Source organism: Seriola aureovittata, chromosome 9, assembly GCF_021018895.1.
Source record: "Seriola aureovittata isolate HTS-2021-v1 ecotype China chromosome 9, ASM2101889v1, whole genome shotgun sequence".
Lineage (NCBI taxonomy): Eukaryota > Metazoa > Chordata > Actinopteri > Carangiformes > Carangidae > Seriola > Seriola aureovittata.
Window position 1 is genome coordinate 25,689,481 of NC_079372.1, and position 15,146 is coordinate 25,704,626.

The 15,146-nt window shown below is 38.4% G+C and overlaps 1 protein-coding gene across 1 annotated transcript in view; it reads right to left on the reverse strand.

Annotated features, from left to right (window-relative positions):
• Positions 1-9,897, reverse strand: part of LOC130174595 (cryptochrome-1-like) — a 30,473-nt gene extending 20,576 nt beyond the window's left edge. The window contains exons 1-2 of the mRNA XM_056384568.1: positions 9,737-9,897; positions 5,078-5,241 (exon numbers count right to left, since the gene is read on the reverse strand). Coding sequence (XP_056240543.1) covers positions 5,078-5,235 — 158 coding nt within the window. The 5' untranslated portion in view covers positions 5,236-5,241; positions 9,737-9,897. The remainder of the gene's footprint in view (positions 1-5,077; positions 5,242-9,736) is intronic.
• Between the last annotated feature and the right edge of the window lie 5,249 nt (positions 9,898-15,146).

Genomic DNA, 15,146 nt, shown 5'->3' on the forward strand with positions numbered 1-15,146 from the left:
GTTACCTCTGATCTTTTGTGTTTTTTAACAGAATAAACGACGACTTGTTTCATGTAGTGGATGCTGTTCATTTATTTTTGCTTGCACCTCCATTGTTTTCCAATGTGTATCTGTTGGGTAACAGGCCACGCGGGAAACCCTAACCACAAGTAGGTCAGGATCACATAACTGCTCAGAAGTTTCATGCACTGGCACACTAACCTACATCTCTTGCACAGACTATTCTCACATTTTCCTTTAGATGGAAAAACAATTGATTATCCTCAAATTTTAATGGTTTCTGCTTCTTCACCTAGCACTTGGATTTTACTCGTAACCACACCGGGGACACAGAGTAATCCCATCTGTTGTCTGCTCCAGATCTTGCACAGATAGCATTTAATAATGTTTTTATTTGAAAATGAAGAGTTTTTGGAAAAAGATTTTCTTTTGCGATTTAACACGTTGACATCTTATTAATTTATTGGTAAAACATTATGTTTTATTAGAATAGCTGTCAAGTTTTTCCAGTTGTCAGTCCTAATGGACTTTACACAGAGATGTTTAGTCAGAAAACAACTGAATACACAGCCTGAATATGTAGGAAATGTTTGCAAGACACTGCCATCAGAGAGAAAGAAAGTAGGGAAAGTGGGAAAAAGATAGGGAGGGTAATATGGTTCTATTTTCTTCTTTAAGGCCTGATGAGTCTTCAGCATGGGAAAGTTAAAAGTTGAAACAAGCTGAGGTGTGTCCTAAACCAAATAAAGGTTTTACCACCTTAAAGGAAACAAGGGACTACGTGTCCTACGGTTACTGATAAAGAGACAACAGCAAAAAGAGAAAAAAAAAACAGTTTATGTCTCCTTTTTCTTACTTATTTGAGAAGGTATTAGTAATTGGTGGTTTCAAGAGATAAGATTGTTTTTCAGTCACGTAAGCAGAACCTAGATATGGAAGAGCTCTGTCCAGTGGTTAATCTAAAATTACAGTTTTTTTTTTAAAATCATTTCTGACCTTTACATGAGATTCTTCAAAAACACTAAGGATATGGGTCAAAAATTCAGTTGAGATTATAATTTGGGATTTGTGGCATGTACATACAACTTAACTATAACGATACAGATTATACTGGATAATTTGTTTACAATTACTTGACTGACTGATCCAGTCAGTCAAGTAACTGTAAACCTCACCAACAGCACCTGAGGAAATCATTTACAGGAACTGTGGAATTGACATTATCATATCTGTGAGGAAGACCAAGGGCAAAGTAGGTCATTACAGAGCAGCAAAGACATCTGTCATACATACAGTTTGTCTCGTTTGCACAGCTCTCACTAGAGGAAATGAATGAGCAAGAACAAACAGGAAAGATCACTATCAACTGTAGCTTCTTGGTAACCATGGAGCATTTAAATCCCTGCACAACAGACCTACGAGACATTTTAAGTCCTAGTTTCAGGTAAAAATAACAGTGCTAATTGGATGATGGTCTGCTATAGACAGACCTGCAGGTGTCAGTGCAGTTGGAGGGGTTGGCTGTCAGTGCTGCAGAGTGCAGACATCTGTCTGGTCTGCCTCTCCTGCTGTGTGTCTGCATATGGGACATGTCTGATTACTTTCTAAATTATTTTAAAATGCAATTTTCTTGTAGTGTATGTGCGACACCCACGGATATGAAAATGCGCTTGTGCACATATCAGTGACCTCATTTTTGCTTGATTTGTCTCAATCTAACCTCAGTGGATCATCTTGTGACCTTTGATGCAGCTTTTTAGCCTCTGCAGAAAAAAAAGGGTTCTTTCAGCCTTGAGTCTGACAGCAGTGCGTTTGTTGTGCGTCACTGCCTTAGTCCTGATAAGAGGGCCTGGGTCAACAATTTTCTGCCCATTTCACTCGAAAAAGTGAAGTAAGATGCTACTTTTCCTCTCAGGGGAGAAAGCAATCAGACTGAGAGTCTAACCAATACGAACTTCACACGACACATTCCCTGAAATAAATTTTTTCTTTAATGGACAGAGCTCTAAAAGAAATATGAATTACTGTTTGTTTCTCCCTCATAGGAGCCACTGAATTACTTTAAATTGCCTTGGTAGATTTTAGCCTCCTCAGCCCCGTGGTCCCACCTATGAGAGCAATAAAACTCATGCTGAACCGACAGCAACTGTTCAACCACAAAGAGCTGTGTTATTTGCTTTATTTCATAGGTCCATAATTTTCTGATGAGTAAATTTACCTATGAAACACTATACACACATACACACATATATATATATATATATATACACATATATACATATATATATGCATAGAAACAAAAAACTGTTATTAGTTAATCAGTTTTATAACTGATTAATTATTTTTCAAGCAAAAATGCAGAATATGTTCTGGTTCCAGTTCCTGTGAATATGAATAAATAAATGGACTGCCTTTCTAATCTCATGTACTGCTCAAAGTGCTATACAATACTACCCACATTCACCCGTTCACACAAACACACACACATTCATACATCACACCCATACACTGATGGAACAGCCATTAGGGGCAATTTGGGGTTCGTTATCCTGCCCAAGGACACTTCCACATGTGGACTGGAAGAGCCGGGAATCAAACCACCGACCTGAACAAAACAAGCTGTCAAAATATGAGTTTGGGTTTTTGGACAATTTGAACAGGCATTTTTCACTATTTTCTGACATGATATTGATAAAACATGACAGCAAATTCAGAAAATAATTATTTTATTTAATAATAAAAACAATTACTAGTTGCAGCCCTAGTCCAAGGCAATATACAATATGCACAGTCTCACTCAATGAGAACAAGAACAATATGTCAGAAATTGAAAGTACAACCCTCCCAAATAATTTTTAAAAAGTTTGGAGAGCTGCAGTGAAAATACTTTTATTTTAAAGAAGAATTTCCTGAAAGAAAAGCTCAATTCAAACCTGGGGAAGGAAATGATAACTTTTTGCTTACTAACCGCTTGCCTGTAGACAAACTTTACATATTTTTCACAACATTTTTGTTCATTTTTTGAATGATCAGCTGACCTGCTGTGCATCAAATAAAATGCTCTTGTAGTATTGAATGTTTTGATCTCCGTTTCACCTTTAATTAGGCCACCTTATACACATTGGTCTGTCCAGTAATCCTCCTGGGAAATTATTAGAAAAATATGGACCTGTAAAATAAAGTGTTGCCAGACTTCCTAATTCTCCATCCTGCTGTTGGTGACACCGATGACCCCTCGGTTCATGGAGTCTTTACATCACATTAACAACGGCAGACAGAAATAAAGAAGTGCATTTGCTTTACCAGTGACCTACAAACGATGTTTTGGAATCTGCAAGAGGTGAAAAGACGTGCATCACCGATGTGCGCTTCCTGGCTGGATGATGGTGTCGCCATCACCGTCACTGCAGATGTGTTTACATTTTTAGTATCACAATCAGCTGGATATCACTGGGTCACTGACTTCAGTATTGACTATTCCAGTGTGAGGACTACAAATAGCTCTAAAGAGCAACAGACGGGCCAGCGAGCAATGAACGTTCAAGTGATATCGACTCCCCCTCCCCCTGCAGAGCATATGTGACGGTTTACAAACTCGGCACTCACGTGAACTCAAACGCGCTTCCTTGACATGCGGCAGAGCTTCATCTAACATTACACAGACTCCCACAAAACAGTCACACGGCCTATTTACACACAACTTTATCCTAGGAGCTCGTATACCCATTCTAATGACCTACTTCTGAGACCTCCCCTTGGAGTCTGCTTCGTGTTGAGATGGCAGACTCCCGCTATAACCAATTCATCCAGTCACTGAGCGCTAAATCTACCTGCTGACTGACCTCTATAACAGGGATTATGTGAGCAGAGACTACAACAAAAGGGCACCTTGTGGGCTGCAAAACCAACTGAGCAAGCGCATCCAGGTCAAAGGTGTAAACCCTTATTTATTTCGCCTGTTAAATCCACTTAGCTTTTGTCGTTTGCGGTGCTTTCAAAACCAAAACAAACAGCCATGAAGAAGTCTTAACAATGGACTTCCATTATCCAAATTCTAACTAAAAGACAAGACTGAAAAGAATCCAAAAGTTTACCTAGACAATGAGGAAAAGTCTCAATCTGACCATTTAAAAATGTAAGAGCCTTAGATACAAATTAAGTTTCAAAATAAGAGAAATGCTGACATCATGTTGTGTGTCGCAGCACTGCAGCTCTGTGGTTCTTATTCTTATCTCAGCAAGTCAGCTCCCTATTATGTTTGAGCTCTACTCTGACTGTCATCACCATTAGTACAAAAGAAATACATTTTTTCTTTATTTAAACCAGTGATTCCCAACCTTTTGGCTGCTGTTTTCTTAAAATGAAGGGTGATGTTTACCTCCTCTGTAATTGCATATGACAAGTTCTACCAAAGAGTGTTTATTTCTTTGTTTATTTAAAAATAAAATAGAGCAAAGATAAGAGGAAAGTTGGAAAAATTAACATCATTTTGTGTAGCCATCTCTGCTTTTCTCTTAAAAGATCCCATATTGTATAAAGAGAGATTTCCATGTCTTTTTTGATTATAAAGCAGGTCTAGGTTCTATATTAATACTGTGAAAGTATCAGAGTGATCAGTCCACAAAGAAATGCACACAGCCTGTATTCAGAAACTGAGCCTTAAAAAGAGCTGTCAGGCTCGTCACAACCCTCAGGTCGGGAACCTTGAAAGATTGCTTACGTCTAATGATTGTGACCAGCATGTATTATCAGCAAATATTATTTAATGATTAACACATGCTACAATAAATAAAATAAAAAATAATAATAAAATAATAATAAATAAATAAATACATTTTTTAAATAATAAAAAAGCAAAGATTAGTTTTCATCATCTGAATCATCTTGCAAACCCACAAGTTATTCTTGTGAGACTCTGTGGAGGTCCCAGACCCACAGGTTGGGAACCAAGAACTTTGCAAATATGTTTTCATGATATGATCAGATGATATGTTGCAATACGATTATACTAAAAGTCGGTATATGATGATCAAATAATTGTAAAATTTCCCCAAAGAACAAACAAGCAAACCCTTACCTCCACCTGTTGACCCCGACGTTGGAGGAGCCCGCAAACCATGGGTCCAGGAAGTAAACGCAGCGCACTGTGTCCGCCCCGCGGACAGCCTCCCGTAGCGCTGGGTTGTCATGGAGACGGAGGCCCTTCCGGAACCAGTGGATGGAATTTCGGGCCATCTTATTCTGAAAGAGGAAGAAGAGAAGAAGTAGTAGAAGAAGGAGGATCACCGTTTGTCAAAGTGATCTTTGAAGAGCTGGAAGTGACTGAATGGTGGTGAAATGCCTCTTTCAAAATCGAGGTGAATGAAAACATCAGCTCTCTGTGTACAGAACCGGATGTGATGCCATCAGCTACTTTTGACTCAGGGCTGGTACAAAACTGAATGCCTCCCAACAGGAGAGATAACAGAAGCATCCAAGTTGTATCAGCTGCCAACACTGTGGGATGAGCCAGGGATAGAACAATCTGAACAGGAACACCATCACTTCTCAGTGCCCAAACATTTTTTCTGCTTTCTATTGTAAGCCGAGATATTTTTAGGCATTTGGCGCGCGATGAAATGGAGCAACAGTAAAGTAAAACTCAACTTTCAGTGTGCCATTGCAAAAAGAATGATCATTTCTTATGCCTGAGGACATTCATGCATTTAAAAATATTTCATTTTGGAATGATTAATTGATTAATCGATGAGTGGAAACACAAAAAATATAATTTACATTAACTAATTTGGCAGATGATCAGTTATTTAGGAGTAATTACGATATATAATTATATGTTTATCTTGACATTTAGTTATGTAGTAAAACTTCTAGAAAATCAAATGACTACTACTACTACTACATTGTCTTAAAACAGTGCCATTTAACGGTTAATTAGGTCTGCTACAATCTAAGATACAAGGATAGTTTTATCATATAAACAATATGACAAAATCTGTGGCTGAAAATTTCTAACGACTCTTATTTGCAGCCATACACGTTAGATCGAGAGAGGAGTGACATGCATACAACTGCTCCAACTGATGTGGTGGCTCAGTTTCCTGTAACACATATAGTGACCTTGGTTGAAGTCCAGCTTGAGACCTTTTATCCTCCTATCTCTCTGACCCAGTCCTTCCTGTCTTTCTACTGTGTCCTATAAAGGCTAAAATCCATAAAATGATCTAAACAAAGAATAGGTGACAAGGCTTTGGTATTAAACACATTCAGGCTGCAGTGGGCTCTGTCATGGTTCCTGGAGCTACAAGATCCCAACATAAGTTTTGCTTTTTAATTTTAATTGCAGTTACAACAGAAGCACAGGTGGAGCAGGAAGATCATGATATGTGATCTAGGAGAGGAACTGTGCAGAGGGAGTGCAAATCCATGTAATGTACAAAACAGCCAATTTGAAGTCTGTGTGATACTCAGCCACTGGATTACTGATTTGATTGGCTCATGATCAGATGAGCATAAACTGGACCTCAGTCAAGTCGGGACAAAGCCTGACAAATGCTGATGCATTAAAACATTAATGACAGGTGAGACTCAGGGATTTACAGGCCAAATAAGGAACAACTTTTACTGCCATTTAGTGCCTAACAGGTGTTAATTTTAAACCACTGTATATCCAAGGAAAGTCTAGTTTTCTGGTCCAACAAAAGTCATGACTTTGACCATTCTTTGTGTTTTTTCCTCCATTTACTGCACTTCTATACAAAGGATGACATGGTGTAGTGTGACTCCTGCCGGCGATGTGGGTCTATGGAGCTGGCTGGCAAACTGAACAGCTTATGGCAGCAGAAAGGGGAACAGAATGTCCCTGACAGATGGGGAGATGCTAATTTAAATGGATAAATAGCCAGGAGGCTAGCTGACTTTTGGCTTGCCTGCAGGCTAATTCAATAGATCAACTGTACGTCTTGGCTGACTGACTGATTGGGTGAGTCAGAATTGAACTGAGTCCCTGTTGGCTAGCACATTTCATTGAAACTGAGATTCAAATAGGACATTATGATATTTAAAGAAGCAAATTTCAGAAGCCATTTCATTTCCTCTTCTGAAGAGGATAATGTCTTTGATGTATTGTCAAGCTGATATTCATTCATAATCAGCCATCTTTGCTGCTAACCTTGCAGTTTTTTTGAACTGGTGCATAACTGATAAACTTAAAAACGTGAGTATGGGTGAGGGGTGGCAGCCTAGTCTCAAAACACAGGCTTTGACGTGTCATAAAAAAAAAAACCTTTTTTACATTTTTTTTTTCTTAAAACTTTTAAGATTCACTTTCAGGTTTAAAAAAACAAAAGAAAGTGTGATGGAATGGATCAATAAATCACTGGTTAAATAGAAAGGACCAGAAATGGATGGCAGTGGTAATTGTGTATTTAAGCAGGTTCAAAGACAGCACCCAGATTAATGACAAGGATCAAGTAAGATCGGCATGATAATACTGTACAAGAGTCCAAATACAACCACCTCTTATCACAACAGAAGTTTACATCACGTGATTGACAACTGAGCAAACTTCAACTACTGATGAAGACCATGGGATGCTGTTGAAAGTCCCAGTCAGAGCTACTAACTGGACCTCGGGTTAAGATCTTTTTGTCAAACTGTTGTTTCCAAGGTTCAAATGGACTGTCACACTATGATAATACAAGTGGTGTACAAAACCAAATGTTTCCCAGCCACCAGGATGCAGCATAACAGTTGTTGTCCCAGTTCAGTGTTAATTCATTTCCTTGCAAAAACGTATCTTAAGGCTGACTCTGATTTTAGTTGTATTGAACTCTCACTAGAATTTAACACACTGACCTATAACAAATGAGTGGGAGGAATGTTGGTTACGCTGAGTGAGTGAGCTACTGCAGGATACAGTGAACCTGACAAACAAGACTGACAGGTGGATGCTCTAATATGTGCAAACCAACATGTGCTATGTTTTGGCAAAAACACAATGTTTGGAATATAAAGAGGAAACATATGGACACTGGAAAACTGGACTCCAAGGAGATTTACAGAGTTACTTTTCCTTTGAGTCAACAGTGCTTGTTTACACATTGTCACAAAATCAAGCCCAACATATTTCAAATCTTTGGTTGCTTTTGGTTCTGCTTTGGTTCCACTAGAATTTTGAATAAAGTTTAACCGGTTTGAATAAAGTTTGACTGCTTGAGTTTGCACTGACGTACCTAACAGTGAGGCAGTGGAATTGAAAATGTTAATCAATGACAAATTTGTGAATGAATGTTTATCGAATACATTGACTTTGAGAAGTTACACTGAAAACTCACACGTAGAATCCACTATAACTGGTGTCCAATCCAAGCAAATTACAAGCGAATACAAATTTGATGCGCAATTTATTCTTAACTGATCAAACATTAGCTAATAAATCATGAATGACTCATTAACACACAGTCTACAATGCGATTAGCCACTGCTTATTGTAAAGCTACTGTACGACTCCTGCTGCAGTTTTAAAAGCTCCTGTCTGGACCAAAACACCAGTTACTACAATCCACCCAAGGTGATGACAGAGTCTTGCTTGTCAAAGCTATGTTGACATTTATAGATGTTGTCATCATAGGTTAAAAAAAAATATGTATCATCAGCACAGAGAAATTACACCCAGAAAGACATCTCAAATAAAAACATTTGCATGAGGTGACCAAAGTGCTGTTGTTTATAGAGCTGGTCCCTGAGCTGATATGGCTCTGAGGCATCTGTGACTACAAGTTGCATTAACTTTGATGAACTTGGCTTTACTGCAGGACATAATCAATGGTCACAAATAGAAGCATAACTCCTCACTTTCTCTGCCACCCTACTCATTTATAATCTGTATTTCACAAAGAAACAACTCCAATTAGAGCGCACCTGAAAAATACCCTCCACACTAACAGTATTTAGAATAACAGATAATATTTGATGTGGGATGGAGAAGGGGCAGAGGTTGGATGGTGAGTGGGTGAAGATGGAGGATTTTAAAGAACTGACTTGAAACCTAAAAACATTGCATTGTAATTAGGACAATGGAAAGAGTCTTATGAAATCACAGTCAGTTACACCAGTAATGATATATTTACATATATTATCATATGAATAGCAAACTAGGGAATATTTTAAAAGCTCACTCCATGTGACCTACACAAAATACTGTATTAAGCAAAAAATTACACAGCTACACTTCACTGTAAACATAATTATACCGTTTGGAAAATAAATAAATAAATACACAATAAATAAATAAATAAATAAAAACATGTAATGGTTGTGATTTTAAGAATCAGTTATTCAGATGTTGATACTGAACCACAGTCAGAAAGAAATGTTGCTATATAAGTGTCAAGCCACAGTGATGGCTCCTATGACTTCTCCAAATGGAAATTAGGTCACTCCGTTTATTCTGACTGGGAGCTAATAATTGTACCCATCTCATATGAACTTCACCCACAATTAATAGCACACAACGCTACGAATTAAACGCTGATGAAAATGTTTTACGAGTCTTCACGCCTCTCGAAAACATGTTAGTGTCTTAAAGTTCAGGTTTCTGGCAAAGAAACAACATCTTTGTAGACCAAAACGGGGTCACCAGTGCAATGCTTATGTAACTGGTGGCGCTGTTTATAAAAGTATAGCCCGTTTAGCCTTAAAACAAAAGCCTCAAAGCTACCAAAAAGACTCAGCTCACCTTGTACTGGCTCCTTGGGGGTGATATTTATGTCAAGCCCAAAGAAAGAAGCATTTCTTCCCTCGGTTTTGATGTGTGAGAAAGTGCTGTGTGCCGGGTGCCTGTAGCCTCAGCTTGAGAATCCCTCCTGTCTCCCTGTACCTGATTTCTACTGCTGCACTACTTTGTTTCATAAGAGTTTGGCTTACTGCGCATGCGCCACCTTCTTATCCCACTGTCTTGGCCCGTTCAGTGCACAGCGAGTTAAAAATACAACCGAAGGTACACTTGTTAAAAGGTCTACACGTCAAGGCAATTATTGATGTAATTAGTAGAAAAATAACAGCAAAACAACAATCAAATCAGGCATGATAGTATTTTTTCGGAATACTGACCCCAAAGCTAAAAAAAACCCGTAATTTTTTTTTAACTGTTTAGTTTTCCTTGAAGAAAAAACGAATTTTGGTTTTACGCAGATATTTCCGTGATAACGGTGATACCATAATCGGCGCTTCAGCCATAGGCTTGGCTGATTGTATTTTTCTTTCTGGGAGCCTACAAGAAATGCAATGATACGTTGGAAAATTCAGATTTATCTAATTTCCTATAATACCTGAATGCAGCAATAGCTCTGTCGAACGTGAACGGCGACGTACTTCCAGTCCGGCGTTCCCATTGGTCGGTTTGCCGTCACATGTAGGATACCAGGTCACGTTTAACAGGCATGGAAATGCGGAAGTCCATTCACACGGCAGCAAGAGGCAAAGCCGGTTTTCATGAGATACACAGTCAGAGAAATTTAATTTCATTAAAAAAGCATTTTACCCTGAAAAATGGCTCTGGGAAAGTTTATGCTTTTATTTAAGGGAAGAACTGGCCTTTACAAAATGTAGATAATTTGTGTATTGAAATATTTCAGAGGGTGTGAAAAGTCAGGCTAAACTCCTGTAGCCTGTTTGCACTAACCTCAAATGATTTTAATGAGTAGGCCTAAATAAAAAAAGTGAAATTCATTTTCATATCTGTTCTCCTTCTTTTCTAACTGTAAATATGCAATAACTGAAATTAAAATCACAACTAGATTATAGAAAAATCTTTTTCAGACCATTTATTCAGTGTTTTATTGAAGAAACTGGCAGCAATTACAGCATTGTGGGTATTTGTTTTTATTTGTTCTGGTTAACTATTTAGTCTGGTATCATAGTTATACTTACATTGTTAACCTTGTACAAATGGCTTTGGCAATAATAAACTTAATAGTGGTCAATTTCCATATCAAATACAGGAATTACAGTTATTGGGCACACATGTGGAAGATTGATGTCAGCCGCTTAATGTTTTCTGTGAACAGTGGACATCATTTGTGCACATTCACCATCTCAAGGCATTACCATAACAGGTGCTGACATGAACACACCTAAAGATTTGTTCTCCACTAAAATTGATCCATAAATAATAATAACTCCTAATGGCTGCTTACCACACAGAATGTGAATATCTGAGTGTTGGATTCACCACACATTTCAGACATATTGAGGGTGATATAAGTGTAAGATCCACACGCCCAAGTAATGGGGGATGATAACACCATCAGCATTTGTTCTCGGCATCGCTCATTTATTTATTTTCACTTGTTCTTGATATTGGCTCCTTCTGTCCCTTTGCTGTTGTCGCAGTGTTTCTCTTTGTTCACAGTCTTTGTCTTTTCCCTTTAAATCTAATCCTTTCTGTATCTCAGCTGCTCTATTATCCATTAAAAAGAGCAAATGTATTTATGAACCAGTGATTCTATGCCATCAGTTCTGCCTGTTTCTCATAATAAACCAGGTATTAATTTATCATCCATCTAAAAGCATAAAAAACGTTCTCTGAGTGAATATTAGGAGAAGGAAATTATTGTCACAGTACTGTATAAAAAGCACCATCACATGAACAAACCATCAAAGTGGTAAATGCCACATCTGAGATGTTGTGTGTTATGTCATGCAAAGTATTATACATGTCGAGGTTGAGGTTCACAACATCAACACAACGTATCATTACCATCCTTTTAACACATTATGTACTTGTTAGACATAGCTTTTCATAGCTTTCCCATGCTGAAGTGTCGGCTGCTGCGTGGATTCTCTGATTATTTTCATTAAGAGTTTGAACAGTGCAGGAAAAATCCTCAGGGAGATAGTACAAATACAGACATACTGTACACCCATACCCTAGTTCATTAACCCCGTCATTTGTTAAAATAATTTATCCTTTACTGTTAGCTAACTATTTTAACCAATCCATCACTGTTAGCTATTTCACCAGTGGTCCATTACTAGTTAGCTAACAATTTCTTTATCCCTTACTTTTTTGTCTTGACTATTTGAGTTGTATATAGATTTCTTGTAGCTTTCTATTTTGACTATACTTCTAGCTAACTATTTCAATTGTTTATCCATTGCTTTTTGCTAACTATTTGAGCTGTTTATCTAATTACTTTTAGTTAGTTTGCACAGTTTATACATTACCTTTTGCTATTTGAGCTGTTTACATTACTTTTAGATATTTCACCAGCTATTCCACTGATTTCATCTGTTTATTCATCACTTCTAGCTTATAGTTAACTGACTTCCCAGTTTGTCAGGGATCATCTTGGTTTCGAGATGGGTGTCCTGAGACCTGACAAATATCTGTAAAACACTGGTTTTCACCACAATTGAAGTATTATTTATACTATTATGCTTATTTTCAGCTCTAATATAGACATTTATCATGTTCTGCCCCACTCATTACTCCCTAATCCAATCCGGTCTTCATAGCAGATCTTTGTTTACTTTTTCATTCAAGATGCTATCATTTCCTACTACAAGTATTTAGCTGGACTTTCTGGTAAGTGACCCCCTCCCCTGGTCAGCAGATTGGATTGAGGATCTATTGTTTGAAGAACCCTGAAACAAACAGTCCCAAAAATGAGTCTCCGTATATCTGCCACACTAATGGCAGTGTCACGAGTGACATGTTGTCAGTCAGCCTGCTCATGAAATATCAACCCCTGAGAAAACTTACAGAGAGAATAATCACTGAGGAAACAAAAGACATGAATCAAAATGAGAATTGTAAAAGAATAAAAACAGACAAAAAGCTAGAAAAAAGAGGTTACAACAAAACAGCAGAGTGATATCACTGCATTATTTCACTTTCATTAGAGTGCAGCCATGGATGACCCAGATAATGTGTCTTGTTTCCTGTATGACTTCCTCATTATCCGACTCACTCATAAAAAAATATCTAGTGTGGGCTGTGATGCAACTGTCTGTTTGCTTATGTTAGTCAAGGGGCGGAGTCTGGGGTAGAACAGAAACACCATCCCACCTTGAGCCACTCCGTGCTGGGAGTGCTGACGTCTTGTCTCAAGGCCTTGTGGAGTTTCGATGTTACGTCTGCAAAATCAGCAGATTCTTTAGTCATATTGTGATGGAGTTTTGTCGTATACGTCTGTGGGAAACCATTTACTTTTTCTTAAAGTCCCAATTAAGTAAAAGTAGAGCTACCCTGCAAAGCAACAGCTCAACTAAAAGTGAACATCACCCTTCACAGCAAGACTCTAGCAATTAACACAACTTTTTTTCACTGAGCTAAAAGTGAAATTAGTCAGAACCACCTATAAATACTAAAAAAACAGAAGTATTAATAATTAATTTGTGGTTTTACATTATGTTTTACCTACCTCGTCTGAACTACCTCAGCTACTGATGTACTACATTTCCCAGAATGCCTTTTGACTGCCACTTAGGATCAGGTTAGAACTTTTATACTTATTTTTCTATAAGAAGCAGACAGGTGATAGTAAAGAAACAATGTGAACTCAGGTAAATACTGTCATTACAGTAAAATTAATGTATGATTTATAATTAATCAGTATAATAGATTAGAGGAAATTAAGCCACTACATTGGTGTGAAAAAAGAACAGTGCTGAGTGTAAAAAAATAAAAACAGGATGAAGTAAACATTCAAAGGTTTAGGAGTACTACATGTTCCCGTAAACTGGAACATATTGGACATATTTTCATGACGCAGGTGGAACAGTTCCTACTGTCTATGGCTTTTTTGCTTAGAGAGAAAGACAGCTTTGATATAAAAGAGGGTTCTCAGTCAGACTGCCCACATGAGCTGGTGGGAGGCCTCCTACGCTGCTGCCGCAGAGCGTCACAGAAGTACTGAGGCCGGGAATAGAGATGTGCTGATGCCAGACTGTACTGTAATCATCCACATTCTGTTGGCTGGATAAAGAAATTAAGCTCTAAACAGACGTGAAGTGTCTTTGAAACAAAAAATCTTTGTGTTCTGTTTTTCCCTGGCAAAATAGGTTGATCATTTTGTGATAGAACACAGTCAGGCTTTTCATCTTTGATGATTGCAGATTGCAACCAAATGAATACCCCTCCCTTCACCCCTTGCTTTCCAAGTGTGTAGGAGAACCTACAGTGGGCCTCAGGTAACTTGTGGAAACCACAGGCATCTAAGAATGCACATGTTGAACCTCGAGGTGGATGGACTACAACAGCAGAAGACAATGTCAGGTTCCACGCATGTCAGCCAAGATCAGAAATCTAATGCTACTGTGAACATGTCTTCTTGGCCCTTCAATACCAATCAATAATCCTTTGAATGCCACAGCTTAGTATCTCAGTGTTGTTGCGGACCATGTTTAACCCTTTATGGCCACAGTTTACCATCTTCTAATGGCTACTTCCAGCAGGAAAATGCTCCATGTCACAAAGATAAAGTCAACTCCAACTGGTTTCATGAACATGACAACAGCTGTGTCTCAATTCAGGGAGGATGCAGTCAATGAAGGTGTGACCCTCTGAAGCTGTCGTAGCTCACAAAGGCTGAACTGAAATGAGACTTCCTTGTGTTACCTCGTGCTTCTGTGTAGCTTCCTGTTCATTTTTCTGAGTTTTGTTCAGTTTTGCTCCGTGCCAGGACTCCAGATTCTTGACCCTCCCTCAGCCTGTCTGAGTATTTGCATTTGTGTCCACCTTGCCTGTGTTACTACAGCCTTAACAGACAATGTGTTCAGTGTACGTCAGTCGGCTACCCAGTCACCAGATCTGAATCCAACCTTTGGGACGTGGTAGAACCTAAGATTGGCAGCATGAATGTGCATCTGACAAATCTGGAGAAGTTATGTGATGCGATCATATCAGCATAGATCAGAATCTCAAAGGAATGTTTCCAACATCTTTTTTAATCCATGCCACAAAGAATCAAGGCTGTTTTGAGAGCAAAGGGAGGAACTACCCAGAATAAGTGTGGTCCTATGTGGTCCTAAGCCTTGTCACGCCACTGTGACGCAATCGGTCCTCAAATGCATCCCTGAAACACAGCTAAGGGAGAGAGAAGTTTTTAGAGTCGAAAGGTTCCTGAATGTTCTCTCCGGAACAG